The sequence below is a fragment of the Hippocampus bargibanti genome, linkage group LG10 (genome assembly GCF_051943395.1).
Source record: "Hippocampus bargibanti isolate YZ-2025 linkage group LG10, ASM5194339v1, whole genome shotgun sequence".
NCBI classification, from domain to species: Eukaryota; Metazoa; Chordata; class Actinopteri; order Syngnathiformes; family Syngnathidae; genus Hippocampus; species Hippocampus bargibanti.
In genome coordinates, this window is record NC_142743.1 from 3,079,671 (window position 1) to 3,093,245 (window position 13,575).

Genomic DNA, 13,575 nt, shown 5'->3' on the forward strand with positions numbered 1-13,575 from the left:
GCGTGTAGTTGTATAACACCCCATCCCCCGCCCCCCCACCGCAAATCAAAATCTCCCTCCCACATCATCGAACTTTGTGAAAGTTAGGGTTTATTTATTTCAACAAAAAGACACCCTCGCGACTCCGAATCAAGAGTTTATTGAAGCAAAAGAAAAAGAGGAAACGATAATCCAAAGCAAAGCGTCGCATCCCATCAGGAAGAAAAAAAAAGCCCCTCCACCCCCACAGCAAGAGGTCGGATTTCATCGACGACGACGAGCGCTCCTTTGGCTCCCTCTGGTGGCGTCGTCTTGACACTGCAACCGGGGAGACTGGGCCACTTGGAGAAAGGCGAAAAAAAAACAAGTTGCTGTCCGTTGGGGGGCGGGGCGAGAGGCGTGTCCACTCCTGGTCGTCATCGAAGTCTGGAGGTTCAGGTCTCGAGACGCCGGGCGGCAAAAGTCCGAGCCCAGTCCAGCGCGTCCGCCATTTCGCAAGCGCTTCCCGTTCCGCGCGCCACCACCGCCGAGCCGCCGGCATCGCCGCCCATCCACCGACACACAGCCGCCGCCCAATCCGAAGCCGACAGCGCCGAGTCCTGAGCGGGCGGGCGGACGGGCCAATCAGACGCCGGCCGAGAGAGCCTTCGGGCCGTCGGCGCCGTTACCTTGGGAACCTGACAGGCGCAGAGGACTTTCCCAGAATGCTTTGGGGAAGCCAGCAGCATGACGCCGGCCGAGGGGTGCGCCAAGCTCACCAGGTTGACCGTTTTCATCAGGACCTGAAGCCACGCAAGAGTAAGGCGCCAAAAACACGCCGACCCGGACAAGCGTGCGCACGGGACGGCAACCTACCGCCAGGGACGGCGCCTCCACGGCGCTGACTAGCACCACTTCCTGTTTGGTGCGGGCCAACAAGGGCCCGGCCGCCACCGCCGCCTGTCAGGGGGGGGAGTGGGGGAAGGGGGCGTCCGAAAGGAAAAGATTTGTTAGCTAGCTATTTGAGTCAGGAAACATAGATAGCTCAACAGCTAGATAGCTAATATTAGTTGTTTAGCTATCTATTAGTTGTCTAGCTATCTATTAGCGAGTTAGATAGCTTTCTATCTGTTTGAGTTATTCAGCTAGCTACCTAGCTATTTGACTCGGGAAACATATTAGCTATCTCGCTGGTGAGCTATGTATTAGTTGTCTAGCTATTTGCTAGCTAGGTTGCTTTCTATCTTTTTGAGTTACTCAGCTAGCTACCTAGCTATTTGAGTCGGGAAACATATTAGCTATGTAGCTGGCTAGCTATCTATTAGTTGTCTAGCTATCTATTAACTAGCTAGCTTTCTATCTTGTGTTATTCAGCTAGCTACCTAGATATTTGAGTCAGGAAACATATTAGCTATCTAGCTGGCAAGCTATCTATTAGTTGTCTAGCTAACTATTAGCTAGCTTTCTATCTTTTTGAGTTATTCAGCTAGCTACCTAGCTATTTGACTCGGGAAACATATTAGCTATCTAGCTGGTGAGCTATCTATTAGTTGTCTGGCTATTTGCTAGCTAGGTCACTTTCTATCTTTTTGAGTTACTCAGCTAGCTACATATATATTTGAGTCAGGAAACATATTAGCTATCTATCTCGCTGGCAAGCTATCTATTAGTTGTCTAGCTAACTATTAGCTAGCTTTCTATCTTTTTGAGTTACCCAGCTAGCTACCTAGATAGTTGAGTCAGGAAACATATTAGCTATCTAGCTGTTGAGCTATCTATTAGTTGTCTAGCTATCTATTAGCGAGTTAGCTAGCTTTTTATCTGTTTGAGTTATTCAGCTAGCTACCTAGCTATTGAGTCAGGAAACATATTAGCTATGTAGCTGGCTAGCTATCTATTAGTTGTTTAGCTATCTATTAACTAGCTAGCTTTCTATCTTGTGTTATTCAGCTAGCTACCTAGCTATTTGAGTCAGGAAACATATTAGCTATCTAGCTGGTGCGCTATCTATTAGTTGTCTAGCTATTTGCTAGCTAGGTCGCTTTCTATCTTTTTGAGTTACTCAGCTAGCTACCTAGATTTTTGAGTCAGGAAACATATTAGCTATCTAGCTGGCAAGCTATCTATTAGTTGTCTAGCTAACTATTAGCTAGCTTTCTATCTTTTTGAGTTACTCAGCTAGCTACCTAGATAGTTGAGTCAGGAAACATATTAGCTATCTAGCTGTTGAGCTATCTATTAGTTGTCTAGCTATCTATTAGCGAGTTAGCTAGCTTTCTATCTGTTTGAGTTATTCAGCTAGCTACCTAGCTATTGAGTCAGGAAACATATTAGCTATCTAGCTGGTGCGCTATCTATTAGTTGTCTAGCTATTTGCTAGCTAGGTCGCTTTCTATCTTTTTGAGTTACTCAGCTAGCTACCTAGATTTTTGAGTCAGGAAACATATTAGCTATCTAGCTGGCAAGCTATCTATTAGTTGTCTAGCTAACTATTAGCTAGCTATACAGCTTTCCATCTTTCTGAGTGATTTCGGGTTGAGTGAACAGTGGCGCGTGTGGCTGCCGCTACTCACCCACAGAAAAACTGATCCTGTGACTGTAAAGTGACCTTGAGAGTTTTGAAAGGCGCTTAGAAATGAAATGGGTTATTATTTGAAAAGGTCTGACCTGTGCGCCCTCCAGCTTGCGGACCACCGTATTGCTCCGCCTCTGCATGGCCTTCAGGCGCGCCTGCAGTTGCCTCCGCAGCCACTGGGGGGCGGGCGTGTTGTCCACCGCCTGGAAGACGGACGGGCGAGACCGTCAAGAGCGCTCGCGCCAGCCTCCGCCCCCGGAAGACGGCGCCGCTTACGTCCGAGACGGCACCCGCCTCCTTGGCCAGACTCTGGGCGGAGTCCAGACGGGAGGAGGCGGGGCCCGCCATCCTGGCCGCCAGCGAGTCTACCTGCTCCAGCAGCGATCGGCCCGCCTCCGCAGCCTCAAAAGCCAATCACGCGACACGTGAGCGGGGGGCAGGCAGCCAGCTTGTCACCACCGCCTGGCCCCGCCTCTACCGACCCGGACGGCTTGGTCCCCCGTCACGGCAACGACGCGACTGATCCCCTTGGCCAGCTTCCGCTCGGAGACGATCACCAGCTTGCCGATGGAGGCCGTTTGCGCCAGGTGGCTGAGGTGCGCGCACACACACACACACACACACACACACACACACACACACACACACACACACACACACACTCACACTCACGTATGGCGGCGGAGGGGCGGGCGAGCTCAGGCCGACGCGGTGGTCTCACGTTCCGCAACAGAGCTCGACCGACGTGCGCCCAATGGCGGGATGGTCCAGAAGGTCCGTGACCGGAACCGACAGCGAGACCACTCGAACGGGGTCGGGATACACCTGCGGAGATGACAAGTTAACGAAAGGGGGGGGGGGGGGGGGGGGCTTGGAATGCCAAAGGGGGCTGACCTCGTCCACCGTCCGCACATCCCCGATGGTCATGGCGACCTCGAGGGGGACCTCCTGGACGTGCACCGTCTGGTTGGCCGCCACCGCCGCGTTGACGCAGGCCTCCACCTGCTCGAGTTGCTCGGTGCTCAGGGAGCCCTGGGCGGGAAGCGCCGGGCAGATTAGCGCCGGGAAGATTAGCGCCGGCCGCCTTAGCAGCGGCTAAATTAGCAACGGCTGGGTTAGCGCCGGCCGCATTAGCGACGGTTAAGTTAGCGCCGGCTGCATTCGCGACGACTGGGTTAGCGACGGACGGGTTAGCGATGGTTAAGTTAGCGCCGGCCGCGTTAGCGACGGTTAAGTTAGCAACGGCCGGGTTAGCGCCGGCCACATTAGCGACGGTTAAGTTAGCGCCGGCCGCGTTCGCGACGACTGGGTTAGCGACGGACGGGTTAGCGACGGACGGGTTAGCGACGGTTAAGTTAGCGCCGGCCGCGTACGCGACGACTGGGTTAGCGACGTACGGGTTAGCAGCTAACCCGATTAGCGCCGGCCGCGTTCGCGACGACTGGGTTAGCGACGGACGGGTTAGCGACGGACGGGTTAGCGACGGTTAAGTTAGCGCCGGCCGCGTACGCGACGGACGGGTTAGCGACGGTTAAGTTAGCGCCGGCCGCGTTCGCGACGACTGGGTTAGCGACCTACGGGTTAGCAGCTAACCCGATTAGCGCCGGCCGCGTTAGCGCTCATCCAACCTTGACGTTGAAGTCGAAGCGGAGGTGCCGGGCCGACACGTGCGACCCCCTCTGGCAGACCCCCGGGCCCAAAATCCGGCGCAGGGCAAAGTTGAGCAGGTGCGTGGCCGTGTGGTTCCTCATGCAGGCCTCGCGGTGAGCCTGAGGATGGACCGGCGGGCACAAAACGTCCATTTCGCCAGTGCGAGACCAAGAAAAGCTTTTTGTGGTTTCCGCTCGGGGGTCAAACCTGGTCCAGGTGGAGGTCCAGGCGGTCGCCGGTCCGCAGTGTCTCGGCGGCGGTCACCTGATGGATCACGTAGCCCCCCGCCGCTGACACGTGCTCCACAGAGAAGGGCACTTCCTGATTGACAGGAAGCCAAGGCGGTGAGGGAGGGGCCGCCGGGCGGACGCCGGCGCGCGCTGACCTGCAGGTCGCTCCGGACAAAGTAGCCGCGGTCCGCGTCCTGCCCCCCCTGCTCGGCGTAGAAAGAGGTCCGGTCCAAGATGACGGCGCAGCGCCGTCCCGCCTCCACCCGGGACGCCAGCTCCGCCCCGTCAAACAGAGCCAGCACGCGCGCCCGGCACGGCGGGAACGCTGCGAGGAAAGCAAAACGTTGCCGCCGGCAACCCCGGGATCGCCGATCGGCGCGGACGCACGCACCGTAGCGCCGGCCCCGCGCCGCATACTCGTACTTGGGGGCGTCGTCCGTCCGAGCCACGCCCTCTCGCCGCAGTTGGGCCAGGGCGCCCGCGGTCACGGTCAGGCGGGCGTCGGTCCGCTCCGACGTCACCTGACGGCGCCGGCGACACGCCGCTTTTACCAGAGAAGCATGCGAGGGAGGGGGGGGGGGGGGGTGAGGGGGGTCACCTTGCGTTGGCTAGCAACAAGCCGGTCCACTTCGGGCCGGTCGATGGCCACGCCCTCCTCGCCCAGCATCAGCTCCACCAGGTCCAGCGGGAAGCCCAAATCCCGGTGCAGCGAGCACGCCACCGACGCTGTTGCCGGCCAAAAAAACGCAGGCTTTTGCGACTTGTTCTGCGGGCGCCGCCGCCGCCGCCGTTTGGCGTCCACCCTTGGGATCCGGTCAACCCACCGGGGAAGAGGCGGCGTTGGGGGTCCACCTTTTGGAGGGTGCGCCGGATGAGCCTGCCGCCCTGCCGCAGGTTGGACAGGAAGTGATCCTCGTTCTCGTTGATGACGTCCATCACCTGTCGGGAGGAGGCCCGCCGTCAGCCGCTTCCTGTCAAACGGCGGCGCCCGCCCCATCCGGACTCACCCTATCGGCTTCGCGGCGGAGCTCCGGGTACGTGTCGCCCTGCGTGCGCAAACCACAAAGATGGCGCGCGTGTCGACGACAAGCGGGAGGCGTCGGGACGTACCAGGCTGCGCGCCACGTACGGCACCAGGCTCGCCAGCGTTCCCCGGGGAGCCCGCAGGACCTCGGCGCAGAAGCGAACCGCCCGCCTCAGGATCCTCCTCAGCACCAGCCTGACAGGAAGCGGAAAGGCAGGCGTGACGGCCCGTTGGCCCCGCCCCCGCCCGCGCCCGCCCTTCACTCACTCGGCGCCCGACATGCCCGGATGGACGCCGTCAGCGATGCAGACCGCCAGGGCGCGGACGTGGTCGGCCACCACCCGGTAAGCCGTGTCTACCCGGGCCTCGGGACCCGTGCGGCCGCCGTACGGGGGCACCCCGCTTCTCTGGAGGACCAATCAGCATCATCATCATCATAATAATACATTTGATTCAGAAGCGCCTTTCAAAACTCTCAAGGTCACTTTACAGTCACAGGATCAGTTTTTCTGCGGCTGAGCAGCGGCGGCCACATGCGTCACCGTTCACTCAACCCGGAAGTAACTCAAATAGATAGAAAGTTAGCTGGCTAGCTAACAGATAGCAAATAGATAGGAAATGGATAGCCAGCCAGGCAGCTAGCTCGACAGCTAAGATAGACAGCTAGCTAACTAGCCAGTTAATCATCTAGCTAATAGATAGCTAGCTAGACAGTTAGCTAACTAGCTAGATAGCCATATAGCTAATAGATAGCTAGCTACATCGCTAGCCAGCTAATAGATAGCAAAATAGATAGCCAGCTAGGTAGCTAGCTAGATAGCTAATAGATAGCCAGCTATATAGCTAGCCAGATTAATAAATAGCAGTTAATAGTTAATAAATAGCAAATGGATAGCCAGCCAGGCAGCTAGCTGGACAGCTAAGATAGCCAGCTAAACAGCTAGCTAACTAGCTAGATAATCATATAGCTTATAGATAGTCAGCTACATAGCTAGCTAGCTAGCCAGCCAGCCAGCCAGATAGCTAACACAGTGATACCTCAGCTCACGAACCTAATTGGCTCCCAGAAAGTGTGTAAGGCGAAAAGTGTGTATTGCAAACATTAATTTCCCATAGGAAACCATTAAAATGAGAATAATCCGTTCCCAGGTCCCCACAAAACATAACCCCCCACCAAATAAGCCTTAAAACTACACAAAATATACCTTATTTTACGTCTAATAAATGTGCTATTGTATCGTAATGAAAGAAATAAAAAAAACGTCAAATCCAAGATGGCAGCCATTGTCGCCAAGTGCTCTCACGAGCCATGCTTGTGGTTTCGCTACGGTCACGCCGCCGCCGCCTACCTGAAAGATGGCGTCCATCAGCGGGGTGAAGAGGTCAGTGTCGTAGTTGGAACTTTTCCCTTGAAGGACAGCCAGCAGCCTCTCCAGACCCAAACCCGTGTCCACGCTGTGGGCCGGCAGTGGGCGGAGCTCGCCGTCACGTTCCCTGTCCGATAGCCAGCGGCGTTTCTTCAGCGCCGGATCCAAAGAAGGCGGCGGCGGTGGTGTGCGCGCACCTGCTGTACTGCATGAAGACCAGGTTCCAGATCTCCAGCACGTCTGGGCGGCCGGCGTTGACCAAAGGGCCGGCGTGGCGGCCCCCCGTGCCGTCGTAGTGGATCTCGGTGCAGGGGCCGCACGGGCCCGTCTCGCCCATTTCCCAGAAGTTCTCCTTGGGCCCGAAGCCCAGAAGGTGAGCGGGAGGAACCCTGAGGAAATAATAATAATAATAATAATAATAATAATAATACATTTGATTTATAAGTGCCTTCCAAAACTCTCGTGGTCACTTTACAGTCACATGATATTTTTTTCTGTAGGTGAGCAGCGGCAGCCACACGCGCCAGCGTTCACTGAACCTGGAAGTAACTCAAACAGAAAAAAAGCTAGCTAGCTAGCTAGCCAATCGTTAGCCAACAGATAACTAACTAGATAGCCAGCCAGTGAATAAATGTAGCTAGCTCGCTAGCCACCCAGATAGCTAATAGATAGCAAATAGCTAGAAAATGATAATAATAATAATAATAATAATTATAATAATAATAATAATAATAATCCATTTGATATCTAAGCGCCTTTCAAAACTTTCAAGGTCACTTTACAGTCGCAGATCGATGAGAAGGTTTCTTCAGCTGTTATCTGTACTTCTTTGAAGGTGTGGGACATTTCACTTCTTATCCAAGATAAACCCTTCACGAAATCGTCATGGTGCGGTGAGGTTTAATTTGGATCATTTGTACAACAGACCTTCTTAGGCAACATAGGCTTAGTTATGCTGATGAGGTGAGACCGGAGCAAATGGGGCAATCAATCAGGACAATAGAAGTAATCAGTGTAGCCTCAGGGAATAGTCCTCTGCTCCCCCCAACCTGAGAGCAGGGACCTATCATAACAGAGTCCGGCACCACCACGTCTGGACAGTAGGGATATATATATAGGGCCAAAACTAACAGCAAAAATTTTTAGTTTGCTGACGAAGCCTCTTGGATAAGAAGTGAAACGTCCGACACCTCCAAAGAAGTACAGATAATAATAATCCATTTCATTTCTAAGCGCCTTTCAAAACTCTCAAGGACACTTTACAGTCACGGGATATTTTTTTGTGTGCAGGTGAGCAGCGGCAGCCATTCGCGCCAGCATTCACTCTGCCCGATAATAATAATAATAATAATAATAAATATTAATTATAATACAACTATCAATACAACATTAATAATACATGACGGCTGAAGAAAGCTGTACGACTGATACCTTACACAGACGTTTTACAGTCATAGGATAATTTTTTTTCTGTGGGTGAGCAGTGGCAGCCACACGCGCCAGCGTTCACTCAACCTGGAAGTAACTCAAATAGATAGAAAGCGAGCTAGCTAGCCAATCATTAGCCAACAGATACCTAGCTAGATAGCCAGCCAACTAAATAGTGAATAGATGTAGCTAGTTAGATATCTAGCTCGCTACCCACATAGCTAATAGATAGCAAATAGCTAGAAAATGATGATAATAATAATAATAACGATAATAATAATAATAATAACAACGATGATAATTATAATAATAATAATAATAATAATGACGGGTAATAATGACGTATAAAAATGTCGCCGCCGGGTCACCCGACGGCGACGCCCCCTCGCCCGCAATGCGCCCGGCCTACCCAAGGTCCAACCAGATGCGGCGAGTTTCCTCGTCGGCTGCCAGGCCCGAAGCGGCATCGCCGGCAAAGTAGGACACGTAGAGCCTGTCCGCCGGCATCCCAAAATGCTCCGTCAGCAGCGTCCAGGCCATGGCGCACGCTTCTTCCTGACATTATTTTGGCGGGGGCGAACAACGCGACCGCTGTCAACTTTAGCCAAAAGATTAGCACCTAGCACTTGCGCCTAAAGGACAACCGCCACCATTTTTTTGTTTCCTAACTGATCCCAACCTAGTCAGAAAAAACTTTTTATCGCATCTAAAATAGCCAAAACAAGCAGGCTGATAATTTTAGTCAAATGCAAAACACCAATCAAAAGGACTTCAAGTGTCCCAAAACGGCCACAAATGAGCTTGAATCTGGGGAGATTCAGAAAGTCCCGCCCCCTTGTTTGTGACGTCACATCAGAATACTCCTTCACAAACTGCCTTGCTCCAGAATCAAAACAATGGCTTCAGAGACTTCAGACTCGGAGAAGATGCTTTCTTATTACTCATCCAGTTATGAATATGATTCAAATAGTTCTGAAGAGGAAAGCATGAACGTTTGCAATCGATTCAAGAAGTCCTTCCGTATCAAATGTAGCAGTCCAGAAAATGCACAAGATGGCGCACAAGCTGCGTTTCGTCCAGTATATGAAGACGCTTATCAGAGCCGACCTGCGGTTAAAGCCGCACGTGATTGGTTAAAATCTGTGGTAGAAGGCAGAGGCGTGTGTTTTACGCACACACACAAAGGAGACCGCCACAATTCGAACAAGCACAAGAACATCAGAGATGTTGAGACGAGCGAGAAAGCTCCGACAGCGCTACAGAGTAAAAAAATGACACGGTGGAAAGTGGATGTTTGTCCGATCGGTTTGCTCCACTAATATGGCGATTGGTCTCTTTGACCAGGCGAGCTCACAGTTAGCATGCAGTGTGACTAAATGAGTAAACATGCATTAAACTTCCGCTATCCATGCGCCGAAACGCTAACTCTGGTTAGCTTCCTCGTTCGCCTCCGCTGGTGCTCGACTGCTTTGCTCCGTTGGAAATAGGCTGATCTGTCCGCTGGGAATTTGTGTCAACTTTTTAAACAAATTATGGACGCAACTTGCCCGGAGGTGTCGGTTGTCCTTTAAACGAGTCCCTCCCCCCCAAAATGGCTGCTCTCTACAAGAGAATTGCATTGAAGAATGCTGAAAAGGGATAAACCACACCAAGGGTCACCTTGAAGTAGTCGCCAAAGGACCAGTTGCCCATCATCTCGAAGAAGGTGTGGTGGTAAACATCCTTGCCCACGTCGTCCAAGTCGTTGTGCTTGCCGCCTGCCCGCACGCACTTTTGACTGTTGACCACCCGCCGATAAGACGCCATGCTGCTGCGAGGGTCCGCCGTGCCCAACAAGACGGGCTTGAACTGGAACAACAACAAAAAAAAACATAAAATGTCGATATTAAGTTCATACTGTCTCCTTATTACTGGCTGGCTATCTATTAGCTATATAGCTAGCTATTGGCTATATAATAGCTATCTATCCATCTATTTGAGTTACTTCTGGCGTATGTGTGTGAGAGGAGGTTTGAGAATAATAATAATAATAATAATAATAATAATAATAATAATAATAATAATAATAATAATAATAATAATAATAATAATCCATTTCATTTCTAAGCGCCTTTCAAAACTCTCAAGAGCACTTTACAGTCACAGGATCAGTTTCTCAGCGGGTGAGCAGCGGCAGCCACGCGCCAGCGTTCACTCAACCAGGAAGTAACTAAAATAGATAGAAAGCTAGCTAGCTAACAGATAACTAATAGATAGCCAGCTAGACAGTTAGCTCAATAGCTAGATAGCCATCTAGCTAATAGCCAGCTACATGGCTAACTAGCTAGCCAGATAGTTAATAGATATAAAATAGATAGCAAATGGATAGCAAATAGATAGCAGCTAGGTAGATAGCTAATAGATACCAAATAGATAAAGTAACTATAATAGATAGGAAGCTAGCTAGCTATCTAATAGATAGTTAATAGATAGCCAGCCAGACAGTTAGCTAACTAGCTAGATAGCCATACAAGAAGAGCCAGCTACATGGCCAACTAGCTAGCCAGATAGCTAATAGATAGCAAATAGATAGCAAATAGATAGCTAGCTTTATAGCAAATAGATAGCCAGCTAGGTAGATAGCTAATAAAGTAACTTATAGATAGAAAGCTTAGCTAGCTAGCTAACAGATAGCTAATAGATAGCCAGCTAAAATGTTAGCTAACTAGCTAGATAGCCATATACGCTAATAAATAGCCAGCTACATAGCTAACTAGCTAGCCAGATAGCTAATGGTTTGCAAATAGATAGCAAATGGATAACCAGCTTGGTATATATATAGCTAATACAGTAAAGTCTCGTTATATCTATATCGGTTATATTGATAATACTGCTTATTACGATGCTATTTTCATTTCCCGGAAAATTTCTAGTCTTTTTATGTATAATTAGTTCTGTTTAGTACGATTCATGGTTATTACAATAATCCGGTTACTACGGTGCTCTTTTTCATCTCCCGCCGGCCATTTTGCTATTTTTATATCGATACAAAAGCAGTTTAAGGTGAATCGATATTTGCTTAGGGGTTTCTATACAGTACCACCATTATCGAAATCTGTATCAGTCGCACAGTTCCGTAGCTTCCGTGTCTTGCGCAGTGTAGCAGACGCCATTTTCTACCATTTTCAACCACGAAAGGATTGTGACCTCGGAACGAAATACAAGGCAATCGTGGCTGTTGAGGAGAATCCAACAAGGAGCAAATCCTCCATTGCAAAAGAATTTGACGTGCCGCAAAATACTTTATCAACGTGGTTGAAGAGTAAGGATAAAATAAAGACGGCATACGAAGCGTTGGACTTTGGACCTGGATGAAAGAGGATGTGAACGTCACAATGCTGTAGTCTTCTTATACAGTATACAGTTGTTTGACACCAATTTCAACCATGGGGAAACGTACGAATTGTCCTATCCGAACGACGTACAAGGCAATCGTGGCTATGTTGGACAATCCAACAAGCAACTCCTTCATCGCGAAATAGTTTGACGTGACGCAGAATACTTCATCAACGTAAGTAATGTAAACGTTGCAGTTTTCGTTTTCCATACATGTATTTAATTGTGTTGTATTCAGATATCTTTATCGCTTGCAACAATCACTGTTTTTCATGTTTGTACATGCTGGCCTTCGTGGTTTCTCTCGTGTGTACAATGTCAACAATGTCGAGTGATACTCAGAGTCACGATTGCAAGAGTGCGTTATAAAAATGTAATAAATGACGTTTTTATTGAATGCATAAGTTTATTTTTCACTTCACTACAGTACAAAAGCATGCTAGATACGCAATCCATGAACCCAATGATAAAATGACATGCCATATCAAAGATCCTCCATTTATTGCCCCCGCTTCATGCAGTTCGGCGCAGGATCGGATATATCGATAGTACGGTTATATCGACATTTTTTTCTGACTCCCAAGAATATCGATATAACGAGACTTTACTGTAGATAGCAAATGGATAGCCAACTTGCTAGATAGCTAATAGACAGCAAATGGATAGCAAATAGAAATCAGCGCCAGAGCTAGAATGAAAGGGCGGAGGTGTTATGGTTGACAAGAAGTGGATTTCTGGCTGACTATCTATTAATTATACAGCTAGCTAGCTATTATTTATCTATTATCTATCTAGCTAGCTTGCTATCTATTTGAGTTACTTCTGGGTTGAGTGAATGCCGGCGCGTGTGGCTGCCGCAGCTCACCCACAGAAAATCGATCCGGTGACTGAAAAGTGACCTCGAGAGTTTTGAAAGGCGCTTAGAAATGAAATGAAATGGATGATGATGATTATTATTGTTATTAAATTTACAACAGATGAAGGCCGAAACATGTCAGATCATTGAACACCTAAAACGTCACTGTAAATAAAATAAAATAACATTAAAATGTTTCTTCAAATTGACGGGCCGGTCCCCCTTTGGTTGTTTTGAAAATAGATTATAGATAATAAAAGATTACAGAGTCGCCGGTTGATGACGTCCGCACGGGGCGTCGCGAACCAGACGAGAGATTGACTGAGCGAGACGGACAAGCGTCGGCAAGTCCAATAAAAGTTCTGCACGTTCACGCAACAGCCAGACTCACATTTGACGACACGAGACTTTTTGGGAACAAGTAGTCCGAATCCCGACTTTCAAGCTTTCTTCGTCGACCGAAGTTCCGTTTTTGAAACGAGTGCGCACGTAACAGCACCAGGCTTCCGGCCGCCTTGTCGCTAACTTTGTTCAGAGATTCAAAAGTTCTAATCGCGAGAGCTGGTTTCGTCTCGGTGACGTTTGACGCTCACAGCCACAATAAACCAAGCGCGAACAACGCGAACGTCCCCGCTCTTATTTTGAAAGGACAGCCCCCCAGTCTCGCGCACCGACCTGGTTCATTCCGGCGTTGACAAATAGCAGGCTGGGATCCCCCCTGGGTCGGACCGGGGACGAAGGGACCGGCAGGTGTCCGTGCTCCCGCTCGAAGAAGTCCAGGAAAGTCTTGCGGACGCTGGCGGCGCTGACTTCCGGGGGACACGCGCTGCTTCGGCGAACCGAGCTGCGCGGCCGAAGCGGAGCTCCCTTCGGCCGGCGAGCGGAGCCCAGGCTCCGGCGAAGCAGCGTCAGCATCGCGGACGGAGGCGGGAGAAGAACCGCAGGGTCACAGGGTCATCACCGGACCGGGAGGACAAGTTCGCAAGCTCGCTCCAGTAGCGCTGCGTCGCCCTTCCTGGTTTGTCTTCGACGGTGCCGGAGGGGAGAATGCGGGAACGTCTCTGTCGCCGCCTACTGGTCGGAGGCGCATTACAGCTCGTCTGCCTCCGGTT

The 13,575-nt window shown here is 50.5% G+C and overlaps 1 protein-coding gene across 1 annotated transcript; it reads right to left on the reverse strand.

The window, feature by feature from the left end:
* Nucleotides 1–51: 51 nt before the first annotated feature.
* Nucleotides 52–13,510, reverse strand: aars2 (alanyl-tRNA synthetase 2, mitochondrial (putative)). Its single transcript, XM_089006481.1, has 22 exons — nucleotides 13,139–13,510; nucleotides 9,892–10,080; nucleotides 8,642–8,787; nucleotides 7,002–7,193; nucleotides 6,787–6,931; nucleotides 5,705–5,844; nucleotides 5,524–5,632; nucleotides 5,421–5,459; nucleotides 5,238–5,352; nucleotides 5,012–5,139; nucleotides 4,805–4,934; nucleotides 4,569–4,738; nucleotides 4,391–4,504; nucleotides 4,162–4,302; nucleotides 3,428–3,565; nucleotides 3,255–3,358; nucleotides 3,016–3,124; nucleotides 2,810–2,935; nucleotides 2,626–2,736; nucleotides 835–918; nucleotides 648–761; nucleotides 52–578 (listed from the first exon to the last, which is right to left on the reverse strand). Exons 1-22 carry the CDS (start codon nucleotides 13,376–13,378, stop codon nucleotides 414–416), a joined length of 2,949 nt encoding a protein of 982 aa, XP_088862607.1. The 5' UTR covers nucleotides 13,379–13,510; the 3' UTR covers nucleotides 52–413.
* Between the last annotated feature and the right edge of the window lie 65 nt (nucleotides 13,511–13,575).

Bases quoted from the DNA above. Each gene is read 5' to 3' on its own strand.
- aars2 (XM_089006481.1), bottom strand. From the start codon at position 13,378: ATGCTGACGCTGCTTCGCCGGAGCCTGGGCTCCGCTCGCCGGCCGAAG. The intron at 4,739-4,804 runs GTGCGTGCGTCC...CTTTCCTCGCAG, and splicing joins GGCGCGGGGCCGGCGCTACG to CGTTCCCGCCGTGCCGGGCG. The intron at 919-2,625 runs GTCAGACCTTTT...CCCCCCTGACAG, and splicing joins GCAAGCTGGAGGGCGCACAG to GCGGCGGTGGCGGCCGGGCC.